At 32.3% G+C, this 23,351-nt stretch overlaps 1 protein-coding gene across 1 annotated transcript in view; it reads right to left on the reverse strand.

The window, feature by feature from the left end:
• Positions 1 to 1,894: 1,894 nt before the first annotated feature.
• Positions 1,895 to 23,351, reverse strand: part of LOC123710182 (atrial natriuretic peptide receptor 2-like) — a 34,914-nt gene continuing 13,457 nt past the window's right edge. Inside the window, exons 2-8 of the mRNA XM_045661935.1 lie at positions 9,532 to 9,674; positions 6,753 to 6,897; positions 6,033 to 6,182; positions 4,207 to 4,399; positions 3,616 to 3,790; positions 3,203 to 3,393; positions 1,895 to 3,086 (exon numbers count right to left, since the gene is read on the reverse strand). Coding sequence (XP_045517891.1) covers positions 2,598 to 3,086; positions 3,203 to 3,393; positions 3,616 to 3,790; positions 4,207 to 4,399; positions 6,033 to 6,182; positions 6,753 to 6,897; positions 9,532 to 9,667 — 1,479 coding nt within the window. The 5' untranslated portion in view covers positions 9,668 to 9,674 and the 3' untranslated portion in view covers positions 1,895 to 2,597. The remainder of the gene's footprint in view (positions 3,087 to 3,202; positions 3,394 to 3,615; positions 3,791 to 4,206; positions 4,400 to 6,032; positions 6,183 to 6,752; positions 6,898 to 9,531; positions 9,675 to 23,351) is intronic.

Raw genomic sequence — 23,351 nt, forward strand, 5'->3', positions numbered from 1 at the left:
GCATTTTATTCTATTTCGCTGCAAATCTAAAAGTTATACCCGAGTTAAATTTGATTTTAAAAAAAACAAGCCAACATCGTTGGAAATAAAGATTTTTTATAGGACAAACAATATATTATAATTTCCACCTATAATCTTGGCTTGCCAGAGCTTGTACTCAGATTGGACTATGGTCCAGAATAAAAAGAAAGGTCCTTGTTTGACAAAAAAAAGCAGTTCTATATATCTTCTTCTAAGAGCACTCTTTTAACTAAAGTACGTGCGTCTCTTGTTAATTTGTTTTGCTCTGATGAAGAGACAGCCTTTAGTTAGGGATTCATATGTTCTGTTGTGTCTTACGTAAATCATAATTTGGCTGGTATAAAAACAGTTTTTTATATAATACATTAAAAATTTACGAAAAATGTTCGCAAAGCCGAATCTGTTAACCACATTGATTTGTGACAGCCCTCATAAATCTTTTGTCCAACAGCTCCAATTAACGATGGCATTCTAGGCCACTTCATAATGTATTTATATATTCAGATGAATGCCACTTTCAGTAGAGTTAATGTAAACACTACCGAAAGTCTTTAAGATAAAATAACAACAACAACGGATATAGTGGGGTCCCGAAACAGAGTTTGGAGTAGACAAATCTTGTCGACCAGGAATTGAATCCAACGACCTTTCTATACATTCAATTATTTATTTATATAATTCAGGACACGTAAACACGTATATATATATACCTAGATCTTATATTAAAAATATAGCAAGTAACTCTTGTGAACTCAGCCAGTGTACAAATTAGTAGGTGACCTTGGTAGAAATTCTGTTTATTTGTATAGCTCGCGCGAGTGGCGCTTTAAAAGTTGAGACTGTCGCCACAGGTTTTTACTTGGTACCCGTAGACCCAGTCTCTCCATTACATCAGAATTATTAATCCAGATTATATTATTAAACATAACTAATGTAGACGAAAGGATGTCCACTCCATATTGACGACGAAAAATTAATAACTAAGTTATTGTTTACCTACACTTGTACGAATGTTTTAGGACACTGCCAGTGGGTAATTCTACCCTGGGTATTACGAGTTGCATTTTCTATAGAAATAAAAGACAATCGTTCTTTGCGATCACCATTAGCAATTAGCTTTGATTTAATTTATAAATTTCATAACTTTGTAGACGTTTGGCTTAAAATAAATAAAATCAATAATATGCATAATATTTATTATAATTTATATATCTATGTGACTATTTGTGCTCGACATGAAGGAACATTAAATAAAATCTTATGTAACGTTTTTCACAGTTCAACATATAAATAAATATTTAAATATCACCCAACATCTAAACATCTATATACTTATACATCTCTTATATACAATACATAAACAGAAATAGGTGATGAAATTACACCGTTTTCTTATAGGTTTTCTTTCCATGCACCAAAACACCTTCTTAAGGTTACAAACAATACATAAAAAGGTATGTAACTTAGTTACATATCACTTTTAACATCGGATTGCAATTAGTTTTAACAAAAATATTTCTACTACATAGTTGCGTTCCGCACATTGCGTGAATTCTTTGAAAATTTTAAGTCAAGTAAGAGACGTGATGATAACGGACATCGCAAACTAGTAAATGGTCAAATTGAATCAACAATTATTTCTGATTATTTTAAATATATTGCTTATAACATCATGCAACAGACCAAGAGCCAGCGTCTATTAGCCCTGTTGGGGTTACTGGAACCTAAATAGACATGTGACTAGAAACGACATTTACTAATATATACATGTATAAGGAAATCTACAAATTACCAGGCTTTTATTTAACTATTAAGAACAGGCTATAGTCGTCAACATTATATAAACTGAAACCGCAATGTAGTTCTGGGTCTTCGCAATTCGCTTTTTTATGGTCAAAAAATTTTTATTTAATAAATAGATTGTAAAAAATCAACAGTACAGTTTGTTTCGTACAATACCAAAGTGCTATTTGCCTATTTAGTGTGTGAGGCTAAATAATAATTTCAGAATATCATCTAAGGTCTAACGGAAATTAATACGATTTTCATGAAATTTTTTCGCCCGTTCCAAATAAATTGATTTTGCCAATAGTGAAAAGTGTCCATACACTATATACATTTTGGGCGTATCTTATTTACAGAGGTAAAGAAATATCAAAGTTTGGTAGAAATTCTACGGGTCTAATACAATAGTATATCTATACATAATTTATTATTTTAATACACATTTCACTACAGCTTTCTGAAACACCATAAATTATATGGAATTCGGAAAATTTATAATCTATTAGAAATCTTAGTGCCTACATGGGAAATATATAAAATTATATATGAGTGGATTTGGTGCCTTGCACTACGTTAATACCATATATATAGTTTGTAAATGTTGGAGCTCATTGTTACTGGTCAAAAATGTTTAACATAGATGTTTGATGTTTTATAATGTTTCTGCGCTCTCTGGATGTGATGTTCTTTAATATTTTACAGAGACTCCGTAATTTTAAACTACAGTAAAAAACAATAAAACTATCATATATCTAATAATACTTCAATCCCTAATGTATATTTTAGACCGTCTATTTATCCTCCTTTGTTTTCGAATTATTTCCACTTGATGTGCTATTAAATCTGTTCACAACATCTCTCACCTTCCCTTTATTGATTACGAGTTCCTTATCATACGTCGGCGTTATAATCTCTTTTCCATTTCCATTACACATTTTATGTGTAGCCGTGTTGAAAGTTGCGCTTTGGGACAGCTTTATTTCACGTACGGCAATATCTATGTTGTTGATAAGATCTTTAGCAACAAACGAAGCTATTTCGTGCTTTATACGATCCCTTTCATTCAAAATTTCAACAGTTTTGGCGCTGTCCTTTGTTTCCTTTGTACCATTCCGTTTGGGGCTGTCACTGTGTTGGGAATGGGATGCGGGACTATCGGGTCCTTGAAAGGTTATACTCGGATTTATAATGGAATTGTCGATATTGTTAGTCTGCTTGTATTGTGTTTCATTTTGATGCTTCTCGCCTCGCAACCAATATGTTGTCATTTTCCCTTTACCCTGATTAAAAAGAAAATATCACAGTTTAAAAATAAACCTTTAACGTTTTTGTACTAGTTTTATTATAATATGTATGATACATAACAATTATTTGTAGGAAATGTGTAGTACATTACCTTCATCGTGATTTCTCCTCGGCATTCCAAATCAAAGCAATCGTATAAGTCTAAAACTTCTTTAGTTTTTGGGCTGACGTGGATTTTTAGAGCTTCACCGTGAGATTCCATTCTTGATGCAGTATTCACTGTGTCTCCAAATAAGCAATATCTTGGCATCTTTAAACCCACAACCCCGGCAACACAAGGTCCTGATGACACGGAAAGAATATTGATTGTTTATAACCACACTTTAATGTCATCAACTTATTTACAATTATAGTATTATGTATTCTTAAGGTTATAATATATAAAACTTAAGGCTCGTAGTAAGATGTTAAGAGGGATGATCAGTTTTAGGAATGAAATGTGGTTAATATCGCAGGCATTGGTTATTATTTTTCGTCGTTTTTATTTTAGGAAGTAAACCTTACCTGTATGCATTCCAATCCTCAAAAGCAATTTTTCGCCACGTCGATGTGGTACGGTTTTTACCCTGACTGCATTCAGAAGTGCTAAGGACATTCTTGCTATTTCTGCTGCATGCCTGTTACCATTGCGCATAGGCAAACCGGAAACTACCATGTAGGCATCGCCAATCGTTTCTACCTTTAAGTATATGTTATATGAATATTTTTTATCATCAGTAAGTAAACGAATCCATTTTATATACATGATATGAGCCTGTCTCTTAATATTATTACCGAAATAAACTGTAATCCCAAGTAATTATAATTTTGGGTGGCTAGTCATCAACTTATATGCCTTTAGTCTTAGTAATGTATATAAAAAAATCGTATATATATCCCTTAATTGTTTTATTTAAATACCCACATAAAGTAATCTTCTACCACGTAATATTGAGATATTTTTCAAATATAGGTAGGCAAATAAATGTCTTGTGTTACATAAGTTATTTTTTGTAAGTCTATGACTGGAAATAATTAATTAACTTTATCGACGTAAAACACATTAATTGGGATATATTTTCGTATACATATAGGCCTATATATAAAGTAACTTACTTTATAGACGTCAAAGTTCTCGATGATCGAATCGAAGCTGGTATATAGATCGTTAAGTAGGTCCACAACTTCAAGAGGCGTCGACTCCGCCGATAATTGTGTGAAGCCAATGATGTCGCTGAAGTATATTGTCACTTGATCATACGTCTCGGCCATTACTGGTTGACCCATTATTAGCTGTGACGCAACTGACCTACACAATGTTTGTACATATAATGATAGAGTCGATTAACAATTTAAAACGAAATTAAAAACGCTAAAATTAATTTATATTTATTTGTGTAAGGTAACTGTAGGAATGGGTGAGTATTGGAATACTTAATACGAACTATGACTGTCGTATCACGACCACAAACCCATCACTTGTATTTTAGAGAAATACTGTAGTTAGACTCATTGAGAATCCTTCCTCAGGTTAGAGAAACATTACACCTTCCTTCCTCCACAGTAGTATCACTACTAACCAAGAGAGTAGACTGTGTGGTCATTAACAAAAATGGAAAACTAAAGAGTTTTCTTATCAACGACTCTCCTATTTTTTATAAACCATAATATTATATATACTATATAAATAGAACTACGCGACCGCCAATGTTTTTATACTACGGTTTTTGCTACGAGATTTCTTGTCGCCACACTAACTTACCATTTCCTTCTCTTGTTAAAGGTCTCCAGTGGGTCTTTTTACAAACAAATAAAGACCCTGTGTAGTTTATATGCCCGCAAGGAATTATCTTGAGTTAGCAAACTATTTTTCACGTTCGTCCTCTATTCGTGTAGCCATTACTTTAAGGAAAGGGATATATACTTATGTGATATATACTGCAAGTATACGTACAATCGGTAGCTGTGTCGTTGTTTTAATTGTAGTTTATTTTCTAATGTTGGGAAACGTAGATATAAGTTGTAAAAAAATTGTAAACTTTTATTTTTATCATGTCATTTTTCATTATCATACTACGCATCTGTGGCTAGTAAGTTCAGGCGTCGTTATTATTAAATGAATGTGTTTAACAAACGTTCATTAAAACCTCATTTGTTAATTATTAATGAATTTAGTATATGTTAGCTCTTTTGTTATTCAAGCCATGCATATAGGTAACAAATATCTTTATAACGCATTATAATATTTGCTCCACTTCTGGTGCTGATTGTAAGGAAAATTTAAATGGTAGCTGCATGAATAGGAAATTGCTTACAAACTGTCAGAGCCAATTTATTGTAACATGAAGTTCGGTCGTACATTGGATTAGGACCTCTGTCTATGTCGACAAAATTAGATATCACCTCTCCTGACGTATTCGTTTCACAAATGTCAGGGATTAGGCGAACGGAAATTGGAAAAATGTACTAATAAAACATATTTCGCTATTGGATAATAACATAAGAAAAGTTTTGAAACAAACAGGTGAGGTTTATTTCAACACAAATTTTAATTTAACATACTTATGTAGTGAGATGTTTCTACTGTAAATAATTTAAAGTATTTTTAGGTTCATTATGCTGAAAAATGCTTTGTATACGCGAAATAATTGACCGTGAGGTTTTTGTTTCTTAAATGAGTTTTTCACCTTTCACTAATTCAATCGAGTCACTTAGAGAAAGAAATATTCTTTATTCGAATCCTATTTAGATAAATTTACGTCATGCAAAGCTACCTAACTAAAAATCGCTTTAATACAGAACCTTCTTTTAGTTTAGAGCTGGAACAATATTCAGAGTCAAGTAGTTTGCCTATAAGCATATTTAATTTGACACACGGGAGTCATACTTAATGCTAATGTTTGAGTCTAAAACCTAACGTCAATGTCAATTGTTATACATACTTAGGTAGTAACTGGTACAGTAGCTCCTCACATTTCCTCTTTTCCTCTAAATAGTCTGATGTTCTTTCTTCCACTAGTGCCTCTAAATTGTTTGCATATTGTTCAACTTGTGTCAACAAAGTATCCAGCCGTGTCGAGGTTTCGCAGTCCCTAAAAAAAATACTCTAAATAGGATCCGTTTAAATACAAACAGATTATTCGAATAATTATTGTGAAAAAATGTGCAAATATTTTTTTAATTTTTATATGATAATAAAACAGATTCTTTGCAATATGACGATGTCTTGAATAGTGACTTTACGAGAATCCATTCTCAAGACTTCGTTCGTCATTCAGGGCCTTACTCGTCAGCTTTATTCTGAAGCGGCAACGAGTAAGTGTCCTTAAAAGCTGGAGTGCTTTTACCACAGGCATCTTCATCACAGAACCTGTTTGTTTAAAGTCGAATCACTTGCCACGACACTTCATTTTCTTATGTCAATGTAATAAAAATAATAATCCATTTAATGATCTTAGATTATTTCTGTTCTGTTTTCTGTATTAATAATTATTCCTTTCTAAACAAGTATGACTTCCATTTATGCCTTACCCACGGTATCGACATTTTGAGTCAAAAACATGCCGGTTTCCTAAAGATACTTTACCTCATAATTGGGAATAATTCAGTCTTTATTGATATGTAGTATACCACAAAAGAATTAGAAGGATAAAATTTCTTACTTATTGATCCTATGAATGTTTTCTTTAAGCGCGGAGAAATCGGGGCGGTCGTCATCTGGTAGTGTCCAGGGTGGTTCGCCTGTAAGCGACTGTCTTGGCGACGCTGACAGTGGTGAAGTGCCTCTGTTGCGCATATCTGCATTACCTAAGAAACCAATGTTCTTATAGGCCGAACAAGAAAGATATTAATGATAACATGTAATAAAACAATTGAATATGAGGAAATGCGTCCCAACAAATTTTCTTCAATACATTAGATTTACCCTATTACTTCCTGCGCCTGTAACTTCCTGTTTTACAAAGCCTGTTTCCGCATAAACAAAAAAGGGTACACAAATTGAGTTACAAAAAAGGTAACTAAGTTTTAACTACTTTTACAGTTAAATTGTCTTTACTAAACAATATTCGCTTTATACTGAATTATACAAAATTGTATATATTAGGTCCTTACATATGAAATTGGCGTTTTGTATGGGAGGAACGAAAAGTCGAATATTTTTAAATATAATATATTTAATTAATCAAAGTATGAATAAATGAGTTTTCTATACACTTTTGCCATCTCATAGGTAGTTCATTGATCCCTTTACTAAAAAAAACCAGTCGGACGGGAATCAATAAAATCTGTGAAGGCGATTTGGACTGCCCCATCAGAGTAAATTTTTTTCCGTTGCAAGCAGTTGTCCAAAATTTCGAAATAAAATGGTAATCTGTTGGAGCAAGGTCCGGGGAGTACGGAGGATGTCTTTGACATTCCAATTCAAGCTCTTCTAATTTGGTAGCCGTCTGTTGTGCAGTGTGTGGTCTAGCGTTGTCGTGAAGTAACAGTGGCGTGGAGCGATTGACCAGCCTAGGTTGTTTAGCCGCTAGCTTTTCCATCATGGTTTGCAATTGCTGACAATAGACATCAGCCGTAATAGTCTGGCCAGATTTGAGAAAACTACAATGAACAATACCGGCACTAGTCAACCAAACGCTTACAAGTAACTTTTTTGGGGTTAATTTTCACTTGGGGCAGGATTTGGCTGGCTGGCCAGGATCCAACCATTGCGCTGAGTGCTTCCGATTATCGTAAAGAATCCATTTTTCATCACAGGTAATGATTCGGTTTAAAATACCTTCATTATTGTGCCGATTCAGTAATGTAACGCAGAAGTCGTTTGCTTTGCGTTTGCTTCAGTCAATTCGTGAGGTACCCACCTTTCAAGCTTTTTAATCTTCCCAATTTGCTTCAAGTGAATTAAAACAGTTTTATCACTAACACCGCAGCCTGTAGCTAACTCGGACGTGGTTTGCGATGGATCCGCTTCTACAATAGCCTTCAATACTTCATTATCAACTTGGGTCACAGGCCGACCACGGGGCTTGTTCTGCAGGTCGAAATTTCCAGAACGAAAACGTTGGAACCAAAAACGAACTGTATTTTCTTTTGCAACATGACCGCCTTACACATCATTCACCCTTCGAGTCGTTTCCGCAGCACTAGTGCCACGGCGGAACTCGTACTCGTAAATAATGCGATACTTTAAGTTTTCCATTTTGTAAAATGAGTGAGGCAAACAGAAAAAAAACAGAAGAAAAAAACAAATGAATGACGGTCATCGAAGCACAAATACATGAGTAAATAGCTGTACAAATTTGAATTTGAAATTCCTAACCAAAGAGGAGGTATTTGAGGTCAAAGTAGCCAGTACGACAAAACGCCAATTTGATACCTAATATTTGTTTTTACATTTACAAGTGATCAAACTACAATTTTTATAAATTAAAAGATAATTTACAGATACGTTCCAATTGTAACAAATCAAGTGATAGTTCTGCGAAACAAGTTTACTTAATTTTCAGGAGTTAATTTATTGCATAACGCAACTACTTCCACGAAATATACGGCAGGCATAAATTTTTTTTAATAATATGATACTAACCGAAAAATAGTTAATATTAACAGGAATTTTTAGCAAATGTATTTTCAAAATTAACTTAAATATCACTTTAAAATTTCTAAAGTTAATCTCTTTGATTTCGTAGCGTATTACTCATTAGGTAGTCTGCTGTATATCCTGGGTTTATTACTCAACGACACAATCATTTTTATGGATTTATTGGCTCAGAGGGGCATAAAAGCTACTGATTAGTCTAAGTCATAATGCATTTCGATTTGTTGGTTGCAAAACTGTGTATTATTTATATTTTAGGGATCGGATTAGTAAATGCGTTATATTTAATTTACAGTAGGTACAATAAATACACAAAACTTGTAAATAAAAAGGTAGACTCTATTAAAATGGTTCTGAAATGTATATTTTAACGAAACTATTTTTCACTTTTCGCATATCTAGTGTAAGTGACATACAAAATTGTTTTCTATTAATTCTCGTAGCTGTTCATAAAATTCTATTTGAAAAGACGTATTGTTCATAATACGTAAAACATTTGTTTAAATTGTTGTATGCAATAGGAGGCAAACGGGCAGGAGAGAACTCATCTGATGTTATGTGCCCGCCGCCCATGGACACTTACATTGCCAGAAGGATCGCAAGTGCGTTGCCGGCCTTTTACGATTTGGTAAGCTCTTTTCTAGAAGGACCCTCAGTCGAGCCATACCTAACCACGAAGACAAACATTACTATGTATATTAAAATATTTAACAATACTTCCATGAACATGATTAAAACAATTTTCTTATTATTATTTCCGTTCCACTACTAGACACATTAGTTATTAATTTTATTTATAGAAAAAAGGTTTCATTAATATCGTAATTAATATAACCACTTACGCCTGAACTTATCTTCCAGTATAGCTGCGCAGTAGTCACACGCAAGGGTACAGTGCGGTCTTCGGGACTCCAAGAGGGGGCTGACCGCGCGACGTGGACTTGGGGAGTCCGTGCCTCCAGGTGGAACAAGCGACATTGTAGCTCTGAAATTTTTTTAATTTTTCAGGGAGAGGTTTTTATGAGAATATTCGGGTTTACTAAAGGCAATCACTTATAAGCGATCGGGCCGTTCAGTACGTAATTATTATTTGATAGTATGTTTTAATATTCTGTGTTCGTATAGTCGAAAAATAGAATGATTATATTTTTATATTATTTCATTTTTCTATTTTTACGCCAGCTTTTTCTCACGGCCTCCACCTTCTGTCTTCTTTGCCGATGAGTAGGAATGTCTGCAATAGAAATTTAATGATGTGGAATAAGTGATACCTGTATCTTATATTTCATAATAAACATATTTTATTTCTGCACAAAATCTCGCGGAAAATATTATTTCCTCCAACTTTGATTTGTTCCCTTTGGACTCTCTTGAGGCGTGAGGTTTAAGTGTAACAGGGTCTAATTAAAGATTTAAGTTGGCGCCTAGTAGATAGTACTGGTGACCCCAGAGCTGGTGCTTTCCTAGCGCAACGATTAAGTTATGCAATACATGCTGCCAGTGTTAAATGTACTGTCAGAAACTTGGTGCCTGAACTTTTAAAACTTTTTTATTTTATCGTGTATTATTTATATAATTTGCGTGTTGGTACCACGAAAGTGGTAGAGCGTGCTCCTATTTCACCAGGCCTATTGCTGATTTGCTGATTTTTTTTTTCGTTTATATATAAAGTTGGGGAAAAAGTTTCTTCGAATTTTAGAAATTCACAACATTCTAAAAGTTTTTTTTACATTTATCTAAAGCATCTACGAAAAATAAATAAAAATCACACATTTTCCTAATTTGTATTTGGAATTATCCTCTTTAAAATTTACACTTTTAATGATACAAATAGTATTTATTACATGTTTATACATACTAAAATGCGGAAATATATATTATTTCTATTATTATAGTTAATTACTCAAATATGTCATGTGGAACATGGTGGTGGTAAAGGTTGAAGCTTCTTACAACCATTTAGTAAAACAAAAACATGGCGGTTAAAAAGAGCGGCAGAGAGTTTACTGCCAGTTCTTCTCTTCCGTTCTACGGCCTTGATTTGAGAACTGGCGGTAAATGTAAAATTGGGAGCATTTAAAATGTATTTCTTTATAGACGTTCATAAGTGTAGTACATTGTGGAACCTAAAAGAATAAATAATTTTGAATTATTATGATATGCAGTAGGAATTTGTAAATTCTCTTTTTATATATGAATTTGAAATTAAAATAAAGAATATGTGGTCTATCAATATTAACATAATCATAATATTTATTTGAAATTAAATCTTTACACACCACACACACATAACTCAACCCTTGTATGTTTAAATATTGCATTTAGCCGCTTAATAGAACCTTATAGTTAAATGTACAGCAAATATATATTTTGATAATTATTATAATAAGCCCTCGTGATAATGTGTTCAAAGCCCTCCTAGAAATTATATCTTCTCTGGGAATCGATACACGTGTGGAGGAAGGCAAGGTGTATTATTTCTCTAATTAACGGGGAATGTTTTCGACATGTCTAATAACTGGCCGGCCCGAAAGCTCCAGTTATTGAGGTCTAGATGTTATTTAAATGCTCAGCGGAAGCACTTTAGTAGCGTGATTCAAGGTATCATATCATCGTCATTTTGCTTTGTGCCACAATTTGGAGGCCCTACACATTATGCCTTACCAATTATCTGAAAACATTTGTATATTTCGTTATTACAAATTAATTAGTCGGGTCTTTTTCACAATTCCCTTTTTATTATTCCCTCAATTCCTTTTTGAATAGTAAAAGTTCCCTTAGTATGCAAATGCAAAGCTTAAAAATCACTCCTGAATTGAAATTGACCTTTCGAGTAAACGAAAGACTGGATGATACTTATTGTTAGGAATTATTTATCTAGGTTAAGTACATTTGCATTTTAACTGAGATTTCCTAGCACTGCCTAAGTGTTGTTTATTTATTTCTTCCGTAGATATTATTATTCTTTATAAAAACAAATAGAGCAATGACGAATTAAGTGAGGGCCAGCGGTGAATCCCAAAAAAAACAATATGTATTTAAATAACTTTAATTAAATAACTACAATAATTGTTAACTTTTTAATATAGTAAATAAATATACATATTAACGAGTATAACTAAAACTATTCACAATTATTACTTTGAATTTTGCTGAATGTAAGCATCTAGTTTCGTTAAGTATTCTTTCAATTTATACAAATCGAAACATATATATAGAATTGACCTACATAAATTGTCCTCCAGATTTATAATTCAAAGCATCGGAAAAAACAACCCATCAGAAAAACAAACTAAAGATAAAAGCAACATTTCGTACAAAAAGCGATATATTTTGGCAACACTATGTCACAATAAATGTTTGTTCCTCTTTATATCTTGCTTAAAGCGAGATCGAACTCGATTTTCTTGTGGTAAGTGTCACTTCACAAATATGACCTAGTTTCTGAAGCTTCGGGCGTCCAGTTACTCCATTGTAACCAACTCAATCGTGATATCATCAACTAATATAGACGTTTAGTGAGCTTTTTATCTAAGAAAGTGTATACTCGTGTTGCTGTAAGTAGACAGAAAATCATTATTTTGGATACTATACCGAGCAGAGTATCTGTTACAAGACCATTGTAGGTCTGTTTTATAGTTATTCCCATTAACACGTTTTTTTTAAATAATTCTATCGTTTGTTTTATATTTACCGCTTTAGAAAGTGGAACCACCTATCCTCCAAAGTTTTGACCGGAACTGAACCAAATTGACCTTCAAGAGAAAGAGCGTCCTTATTCTTAAACGATCGGCAAAGCAGTTGCTTGCAAGCTTCCATATTTTACCTATTAACTGGTTCTTGGTACAACCCTATAGACTTGTATACGTAATTCCATGAAATGTTGGTAACATTATGTATATCAAAGATAAATACTAACTTTAATTGATAAGCACAAATATACGGACAATCCTGACTAAAGTTGGTTAAACTTTTCTCTCAATTGTTAGAAGTTCTTGCATTACTGGAACGCTCAGGAAGTTTTAAAGCTTCAAGTTTGAAAATGGAACATAACACTGTGGAAATTAATATTTTTCAGCTATCTTATTATCTCGAGTAATAAACGTAAACATCAATACAAGTCTAAGATAGGTGGTTATAATGCTTACTGTTACTTCGGGTTATAAACAAATCGTATTATAATAGATAAAAATTCTAGAGGGTGTTAAAATATACACAAAGCGTACCGACTTGAAACAATGCCGAATTTAGATGTAACCCAGCAAGTGTTTACGAAGATTTACGACCAACCCTTCCGGTCCTACTTTATTATGTGCGTAATGGACACCCGTCGTATGCGAAACAGGTTTTGCTAACTTCACGCTACAAACGCATTTTATTCCTATTCGTACTCATGTACGTTTGAAACGAATTTGTTTAATTGCCTGACTGTAAAACGATGTATTATTCGGGATCTTACGTATATATTGAAGATATATTGTGTTCATCATTTGATGAGTATGATTTGATGAGATGATGTTTATTATATTTTAAAATTGGTGTTGGAGCTTGAATTCATTATCAATTTCTTATTTGAGTTTATACCACAACACAGTAATAGTCACAAAACTGAAACTGAAACGACATCATATCCAATCAGTTCTACCTGGTAGTGCACTAGCAATAGTTTTAATAACTTTAGCCTTAGAGCTAAACTAATAAGCCACAGACACAATAAAGGTATAATTGCAATATGACCTAAATTATAACTAAACTAAAACCGCAAATCCTAATCAAACAGGCTTAGTGCCGTGCTTAGATCAGATCTAATTTGACGGCAGTACATATATATATTTATATAGAACGGGGGAAACGGGCATGAGTCTCATCTGATGTTAAGTGATACCTCCGCCCATGGACACTCTCAATGCCAGAGGGCTCATAAATGCGTTGCCGGCCTTTTAAGAATTGCTACGTCCTTTCTTGAAGGACCCTAAATCGAATTGGTACATATGCAATACACATGAAATAATATTTAAAGGTAGTTTCTGTTTAAGCATAGTTGGCATTCATAAATCTTATTCCTTGTGAGTATAATTTATGTAAATGTTTAATATATAGAGAAATACAATTTCTTTTAAACATATATATTTCGGCGGAATGAAATAGAGCATTATTTGCCAAGTGGCTTCAGCGTGCGACTTACTTCCCTGAGGGTTAGGTTAAATCCCGGCTGTGCATAAACATATGGACTTTCTGTCTATGTGCGCATTTAATAGTCACTCGTACACTAAAGGAAAACATAGATCAAAAAGTCGATAACGTGTCACTCAGAAAGCTATCACCTACTTGCCTATTAAAAAAAAACAAATGATCACTAAACAGATACAGAAATCTGAGTCATGTTCTTAAAAGGTTGTAGCCAGTGGTATATATGTAAATAAACATACACATATATGTGTTAGTTACTTTTTATGTACAAATAAAAAATAAAGACGCAAAATAAAAACACAGTGCGTGCTCCGAAATAATAAAGAAATAAACTCAAAACTTTGAATAACGACAAAAAACAAATATAAATTAAAAGAATAATTTATCATGTACTAAGTAAACAACTTTGATAGCACATACTTCATAAAACTTGTCTCTGTAAACAAGAGACGGAAGTTTTTAAACAACCGCAAAGTTTTTCCCAAACAAAGAAATAAATTGTGCCTCCAAAGGCGTGTTTATTGTTTATGAACGTTATATCTGAATAACTACTGGTATTTATAGTTCCTGCTTTGATATAATTTATAGCTAGCAATATGACTTTGTTTGTGTATATATCAAACTCCACTTTAAGTGAACAGCAATGTCATATGTGTAAACGATGACATAAATCTGACAGCTGTCATCGTATGACATGTAGACAATGTATGTAAATTGACAATATTGTTAGAGGGAAATGGCGTCCTTGCTACGTCACCTTATGTCACATAGAGGATTTGACAGTTGACGGGATGGGAAATTTCGTGCTAACTTACGATGCTTAGATGCGAAAGACGTTTCTTTCGATCGTCAATAATACATTATCTTTATCGAGATATTGATAACTGTAAAAAAATTGTGACTTGTAATGCATTATATTTCAATAGTATTAACATGAAGTTGGCTTGGTTGAAGAATTTAAATTTTAATATGCATAATATCAGTAGAATTGAACAAAACTAGCCCTGCTCTGCTGTTTCGTAGATCATTAATTCAACCCAAGCGTAAAGAAAAAGCTATTTCGTAAGATCAGCACGTCCAGACACAGAAACTCTAAAGTTTCATGTTCTAATAGAGACATACACTTCAAATCGGTCCAAAATCCGAGAACTGTTGAAATATTAAACTTCAAATAGCAATTGAATATGCAATCCGCTAGATTCAATCACGAGAGATTTGAGCTTCCGAGTGCTCACCGAATGTGGTTTATGTTTGAAATAACCTATATGTGGAATACTCTGTGCAACGTGTCTATTTGTGATTATTATAAGTCTCTTATCCCTGAGATCGAAGGTTCGAACCCTGGCTGCTGTTTCCGTGCGCAATTAACATTCGCTCGAAGGGATAAAGAAAAGCTCAGTAAGAAACCGCGCTTGCCGACGGTGTGCGTCAGGCAACGGAGGTTTATCACCTATTATATTTATGATCATGAAACAGATAGAATTTTTTTCCTTTTATCTGCTTTTTTTTTAATGTAACAAAACATTTATTTATTGCTTACTGTGCGTGTAAAAAGACAGGTTAGTTCTCGATCGCGAAGATATTCCCCGAATGTGATTTATTCTAGTTTTTATCGAAGTTGATATAACACACAAATCTTTACCGGAACGGACTTTCACACTAAAACTATACTTGTAGTAAAGAGCATAACATATAAGCTTTTAATAAATTATATAGTATATAAACAAAGTACTAGTTCATAACATTCAGGCGTCATAAACCCAAATATGTACAACCATATACCGCACGCCTCACCACAAATAATCTATGTGCATAACTTATGCATTAGGAGACTGCTTTGCAGCTAATAATTATCAGTATTAATCATATACATCCTCTATATACTCAATAACGTCGTTCCTCTTAGTTTATGCTTTGAGCTGTTAAATAAGATTAGAAACAATGTCATTTTTAAACGACTTATAAGGAATATAATGTGTTTGTTTTTATTGAATAGATTTTTTAAGAAACCCTTAATTTATACAATCATTTACAAAACTGCAATCTATTTCGACAATGATAAAATGAATGTAGTAAGTAATAATGTTATCTATGTAAATTAAGCTAAATCTTTTTAATTCAATCGATGTAATGAAAAAAATTATCATGAAAAGGAAATTTTTCAACTTGAACAAAAGCTTATAATCTCTTTCTTTTGAACATTTAAACCACTTACCGAATTCTCGAAGGAAAAATTATTCAATTGTTGAAGTAAAGTCTGAACTTTTAATTTCTAAATCTGCCTTTTCAAACAACCAACTGAAGAACAATTTTTATGGCATTTTAATGTATGGAATTGTTTTATATCATAATTGTTCTTATAGTGATTGCTGTATTGGTATCGCTAAACACATCAACATATCTACTGATTATACCTAATATTACTAATTAAAATTACGATTACGTTTTAGAATAAGAAAACAATATAAATGTACGTAAGAAAGTACCTACTCCTTCGTCTCTTTCTGTATTTATGTTTGCGTATGATGAAAAGAGAAAGATAACTTTACTTAATACAAATTATAATGACGTGAGGACTAATAGCAAAAGATAGTTTGAAAAAAATTGTGACTAGAGTTAAGTTCGGTGATGGTTGTGGTAAATATGTATATGTAAAGTAAAAAAACTTTGTTTGAAGCTTGATTGTACGTCATAAAGACAAAACAAAGATAAAATTAGGGGTAGTTGCGACGCTAGATCAACACGAAACTAACTTGACTTATAAAGAGTTCTTCAATCTAAGTGACACTTATATTATTCGACATTACAATTTATGAGTGTGGTAAAAACTAAAGGGCTCATTTTGGGCTTCAATTATGCGATGATTAATAATTAACTAATATATATATTTAATCCTACTACTTAAACTATATAACTCTAGATTCAACAAAATTATTTACTGGTTTTTTTGTTAGCTCCCGTGTCGACGTTTTTAATTAACAAACCCGGAATCCTACAGAATTATCATCACATATTAAAAGGGGTTCATAGTGGTAGTGCGCGGCAAAAACTGGGTAAATAACGGTCAGTGTAGAACGATGGATGTCGAGGCTATACAGGTGGAATTTCGTATTCTGCCTCGACGTCCCATGATGAAACTCAGCTGCAGGTATTAATACGAACTTCTTTGAACACTCTCCGTGGTAAATCCGGTAGAAAAATCAGAGAGAACCCAAATCTCTACGCATCGTCAAGGGATTAAGCCGCACGGTAAGGGATTGGTCGGCCTCTCTTCGTTGAATAGTTCTTTAGACAATCCTGATATAGTCTGTGCTATATAGTGGTATATTAAATCATTTACAATTAAACCTTCGATTGGATTTTCAATGTCTCATTGTATGATTGTCTAATCTTTATCTGTGACGAGCTATGGGAGACACTCTATAATAAAATAATTTAACATACAAACATCGTACCGGTACATTTTTGCAGGAAAGCACAAAATTTACAAATAGTTTGTCATAAAAGAAGGCTCGAATTTCAACTAATAAAGGCTCTATTGAATTTATTTGAGAGCAGTTGGAAAGCTTTTATTTAAATGGAGGTACTTTAGGCTTAATTACTGCGGATTGAACGCTCTACTAATTTAGTACGATTATATATGTCACTCTTTAGCCTAAAGTATATTTAACGAGAAGACTATTACGTTTGGGTGTAATATTATCCTCATTAGTTAATTAGTCGAATAACTTTATGCAATACATTAATTTAATCACTAGACACATATATTTTTTATTTCATAATGAATATTGATGGATACTATTTTTTCTAGCTGACCCGCCTAACTAAACGTCGTTTTGCCATGTATATTATGTATAGGAAACATTTTTTTAGTTCAATAAAAACAACTATCTACTATAATAGAAAAGGGGTTGATCGTAGAGGGGTGTCTAGGGTTGTATGTATTTTGTATGTACAGTATGTATTTATTTTGTATGTAAAGAAATGAAAAAAATAAAATTTTGTGTGGACACCCCTTATCACTTAGGGGTTTAAAATATAGATAGTAGCCGATTCTAAGACTTACTGTATATGCTAAATAATCTGAGGCTTTAAGCTAAAGAGTGACATATATAATAGAATCGGTCGAGCCGTTTCGGAGGAGTATGGGAACGATCATTGTGACACGAGAATGTTATAATATAGAGAAGATTAGAATGATATGAATTATATTATATTGTCTTTTGTTACCGTGACCACGGACGCTGTAAAGCATGCAAGCATGAAACGTCGGAAATTTTTTAATTTAAAATTATGTAAATAATTATAACTTTATAATAATAATACATGGCTTCAATCCGTTTAAAAAGTGTTTTCTTAATGAATTATATAATTTATTATTATTGCCCAATCTTATGAATTTTATATATGTTTGTGTTAATACATATGACATCCGATAGGTTTAGAGTATACTAAAACAAAATATAACAAGCCAACGATGTTTTAGATCGTTTAGCGGGACTTACATGTTCATTGAAGATGAATATCGTAAGAACTGTCTTCGTCTTAATCCCATAAATCATAATATTACAGGCACAAGTTATTAGCTATAGGAATGTATATTATTTTAACTTTTCATTAAAGGATCTAACTGTAAACATTACCATAATCAGCCCTAAATATTTATATAAAAATGTGTCACGTAACAGTGAATTAGGAAATTTGACGGACTTAATGGACCAAAAAATTCGGAGAAATACAAATAAAAACGTCGTTCCTATATAGCCCGGTCAATTTAGACATTCGAAGGTACATAAAGTAATCAGTAAAATTTTTCGAAACATAATTATAAATAATATTTAAAAGTTCACCATCATTTCCGTGTATGGAAATTTTTAAATCAATGTCAAAGGTCAAAAAAAATAGTTTTTTACGATTTGCAGCAAAACGGTAAGTTTTATCATAAAAGTACCATAGACAAAATGTAGATCATATTTTTTTTTGACCTTTGACATTGAATAAAAAATTCCATACCCCGTGTAATGATGGGAAATCTTTCAATATTATTTATAATTGTATTTTGAACAATTTTACTGATTTGCAGCTTGTTGGGATTTAATGTACCTTCACTCTCTTTTTTTGGTCTAAATTGACCGGACTTATAGTATTTTATTCAGTTTTTACAACTCATTTAAACACATTATATTTTCACTAACATAGATAAAATTGTGGACATCACTAGATAGATTAAAGAATAAATTCAATCACATGAGGATAATAAATTAACCCTAAAATCCCGACTGTTGTTATCAATCTCTGGCACAACGTAGCCCACGTATCTTTCGACGTCACGTACGCGAGGAAATAGTAATCCTCACAGGCACTTAGAAAGGTTCAGTCAGATGTAACATTTCGAGAACATGCTCTTTTATTCCGAGAATCAGGTTCGCTTATACTATGGTGTAATTAAATATTTTTCACACCATAGTATAAGCGATTATTACCCTCTTGCCAGGGCTACAGTTGCTTTATGAAGTCAAGTTATGAAACTACAACAGAAATCCTCGGTGGTGAGATAAAACAATAGGCTAAAAGTTACCATTGTATCGGGGTGTGTGCTTTTGCGGTAGGCAAACGGAGTGATGTTACCCGTATTTGTGTTAGCAGATAGGTCAAAAAGGTATTGAAGGGGATATGCAGTTAACTAATCACAATCAAACCTATCGCCCCATCATCTTTTACATACTAAAAGCTTCAACATTACTAGGGAATTACATCTTTGACTAATCGGCTACTTAACAGTATATTATCTTTTTGTACAGTCTAAATTAAACTATTTTTGGGATTGTAGCCTACATTCTACGGCTTCAAATTGTGACGTGACATGACCTGAAACAAACTAACAAAGTTATTACGGTCGCTAAGGATATATACAACTTCTTGAACTTAACCTCTGGGGCTTTCGTGCCAGCCTGTCAGTGGTGGACTGGTCGAGAATCACACAAGATAACGCCAGCCAACTTACGTGCATTAAAAAAAAGGGATAAACCAACAACACTAAAGACCACTGTCCAATAGAGCACAAAGAGTAAAGTAACAATAAATCAAAAAGAATGCAATACTTTCATAACTACAATATTTTTTACAAGTAAGAAATTTAAAATTCACAAATTTTTAAATGACAATCACGGCAAGTTTTAATTATTCGTTAAATTTTTTGCATTTCTTTGTAAATTAAACGTCGTGTGCGACGAGAATATTTTTGTGTACTTAATTAACTCCCGTTAAAAATGAATTATTTTAATATCTGTGTACAAATGGCGCAAACATTTATTGTTGTTAAATTAAAATATATAAGTATTTATATGAAATTTAAGTGTCATTCTGTGACAAGACTAATGTCTAATATGGGAAACCTTTTTTGTGGTACAAATTATAATTGAAATAATGTTTAAATAAACTATAGATTTTGCAATATTTATAGTTAAAACGCGAAGTTTAGACAAGAAAAAATAAACTAACTAGTTCTTAACGAAAAAACTGAAAGTTGTAAATGAACATGGAATTATTAAATAAAACAACATTAATGTGCTTTAAAGATTCCGTAGAAAACTTTAAAAAGTAGTAAACTCGTAAAAAAATTCATTATACTGAAAAATGTGTACTTCATAAATACAAATAAAATAATACTAGAAATACATCCACAAAACATTATAATCTTGTTTATAGCACGTTCCAACCCGGGCATCTTTTCTCTCGCACTCTTAACTGGAGCGAAAATTTAATTGAAGCCATGGCAACCTCAGCTTACCATTTTTAACAGGCAACCATGGATTATCGTAAACAGGAAATATACAATTTATTTTTTCTATTAAATTTAAATTAAAGGAATGACTAAATAATTAACAAAAAATACTTGTTACACCTTGCAACCCTAACAACCATTTTATTTTCTATTCAACATCTTTTTCTTTAAAATGATTAGACAAAAAATATAGTTACAGCAATTAATTTATCCAAAAATGATTGTTGATATTTTTATAGGCAGGTTAGGATGGATAGGCCATTGCATGCTCCCTCAACATTTATTTAAAATTAATTTCATGAAAAAAAACAGATAGTTGCCGATTCTAGTAGTCGGATCTTAGGCCATAATCAGTTTTCGAGGCCCAACAGTATTTCTTTAAAGACGCATTAAATTAAGTGCTCTGTGACAATTAAGTTTCACAAACACGATAATAGTCTAGTCTAAATTTAGCAATAGGTCTCGTAGCCTAATAGTGAGGCATAGGGCACTTAAACATAATGTACTTATTCATAACATTATAACAGTATAAAAAATTATTGATACCGTAAGTAACTTCAAAGTAAAAACAAAGATAATGTAGATCCTTACAAAAGGCTACTCAATCCACGAAAAGAGCTAACATTAGACGTAAGATCAAATCCTTAGAACAATAATCATTACTTGGACCCACTGCAATGAAACCTTTATACACGAGCTACGATAATGCTACGGTTAGCTATACAATTCCGTCAAGTGACCCGAATTCATTCCTCAATAAATATCTAAAGCCGAACTAGATGTATTTATCTATATTATAATATTTTTTACAATGTAAGTTACAATCTATTATTCAAAATATCATATGATTACGGAAAACATAAAAACAAATTACCATTACACTTTCAAAAAGGATGTGTATATTATATTATGTATGACATTCGCACTTAATATATACAAATTATATCTACATTGAACAGTCCTGTTATTGCACCACGATAACTTTAAGGTTTTATAAGTAAGTGTTTTTATATGTCTAAACAAAAGTTGAAAGCTATATCACAGTATGATCCATTGATCCATAAACAAATAGTTTATTAAGAAACTGTTTAAGATTAGTACAAAGGCTGTGAAAAAAATCAGACCTTTAAAAAACGTTATTACCGTTTTGAATAAAAGTAATTAAAGAAGTTTTAATTTGCTTTTTTCCTCGGCTTTGGAATTAGTTTATGCTCGCTAAACGGAATGTCTACAGCTAATAGTCGCAAATAGTTTTAAGGCTTTATCGTGTTTATTTAAAACGGTAATTATATTTACTTATTTCACAGAGAACAAATTCTATTTGCTTGCTATAGTTAACTTTAAAGCAATTCTCATTAAACTTAGTAGACAAATATGCAAGCTCATCACACAGATTGCATCGCCGGTCAAAGATCGAAACATTCAATACGTTGCACTACTGAATTCTATTCAATGTCGAAAATGGCCGTATCGGAGTCGAAAAATGTATTTGAATAATCCTAGTCAATACTCAAAACAAGTTCTTGACATTGAAACTAAATATTCTGAATGCAGTGTATGTTATTTATATTTTTGATTGAGTATGATTGATTTTATATTTTACAAATGTCAGCTAGATTATCTTCTGCTTGTTTATTACTTCAACAAATATAATTTACTTTTCATTATATAATAAGTAATAGGAAAAAATTGATTTTTAGCCTTTCTTCCAACTTTATTCTTTTCCCCTTTGGATTGGAAATTTAAGTCGACGCCGGCTAGATAATTCCGGAGCTGGTAATTTCCTCGCTCAACGAATAAGTACACAATACAGCCAGTAAATGATGCCAGTACCCAGGGCCAAGGTACCCAGTGTACCTTGGGTACCTTGCACAGGGACCAATGTTTACAAATTTGTTTTATTTTATATTTAAGTTTTAATTATAATGATTACTTTGTATTTTAAGAAGATTTTAAATACTGTATATTTGTGTGTTGGAATTAATTAATTAGTAATAGGATAGATATGCTGCACATATATTACCTTTACCATATGAACATTACCTGTCCACATCGTATCCCGAACTTTCGTAATAACTACTAACTGACGTGAGACTGATCTTAAATTATCGTAATTCATGTGCACTTCTTATTTTTCACGGGCACAAAAACAAACTAAGCTAAAAAAGGTTTTAGCCTAGTTTGTTTTTGTTCCCGTTTGGTTTTGTCTTAATAACTATATTCGCATTTCTTGCCTACCTTACTTATTTTTTCTCATAGTGGTTGCCTGGAATATATCGCTCGATAGCGATAAGATTGCCAGTTGCCCTCCTTTTAATTTAATTATGTTAAATTTTTATATTGTAATGCAACGAAGTTTTAATAAACAAATAAATTTGTTGGTTCAAAAATATTTATTTGTTTTCTCTATATCTGAGTACAACAGGGAAAGTCCCAGGCACCAACTAGCCTGTTCGTAAAAAGTTGGTTTCACATTAAATGATTTACGTCATTTTTATTCATCTGGTCATTTATATTTTCAAGTATGCAATTAAGTCGCATAATATTAATAATTTGCATACAACTTGTAATTCATTAATTAAAAGTTCATAAAAGTTCTTGAATTAAATTATTTTTAGTGAAATAACGAATAGAAATTATTATTTTCAAAGAAATTTGAATATGTGCTAGTCTTATTACTTACACTCT

This window comes from Pieris brassicae, chromosome 5, assembly GCF_905147105.1.
Source record: "Pieris brassicae chromosome 5, ilPieBrab1.1, whole genome shotgun sequence".
Classification (NCBI taxonomy): domain Eukaryota; kingdom Metazoa; phylum Arthropoda; class Insecta; order Lepidoptera; family Pieridae; genus Pieris; species Pieris brassicae.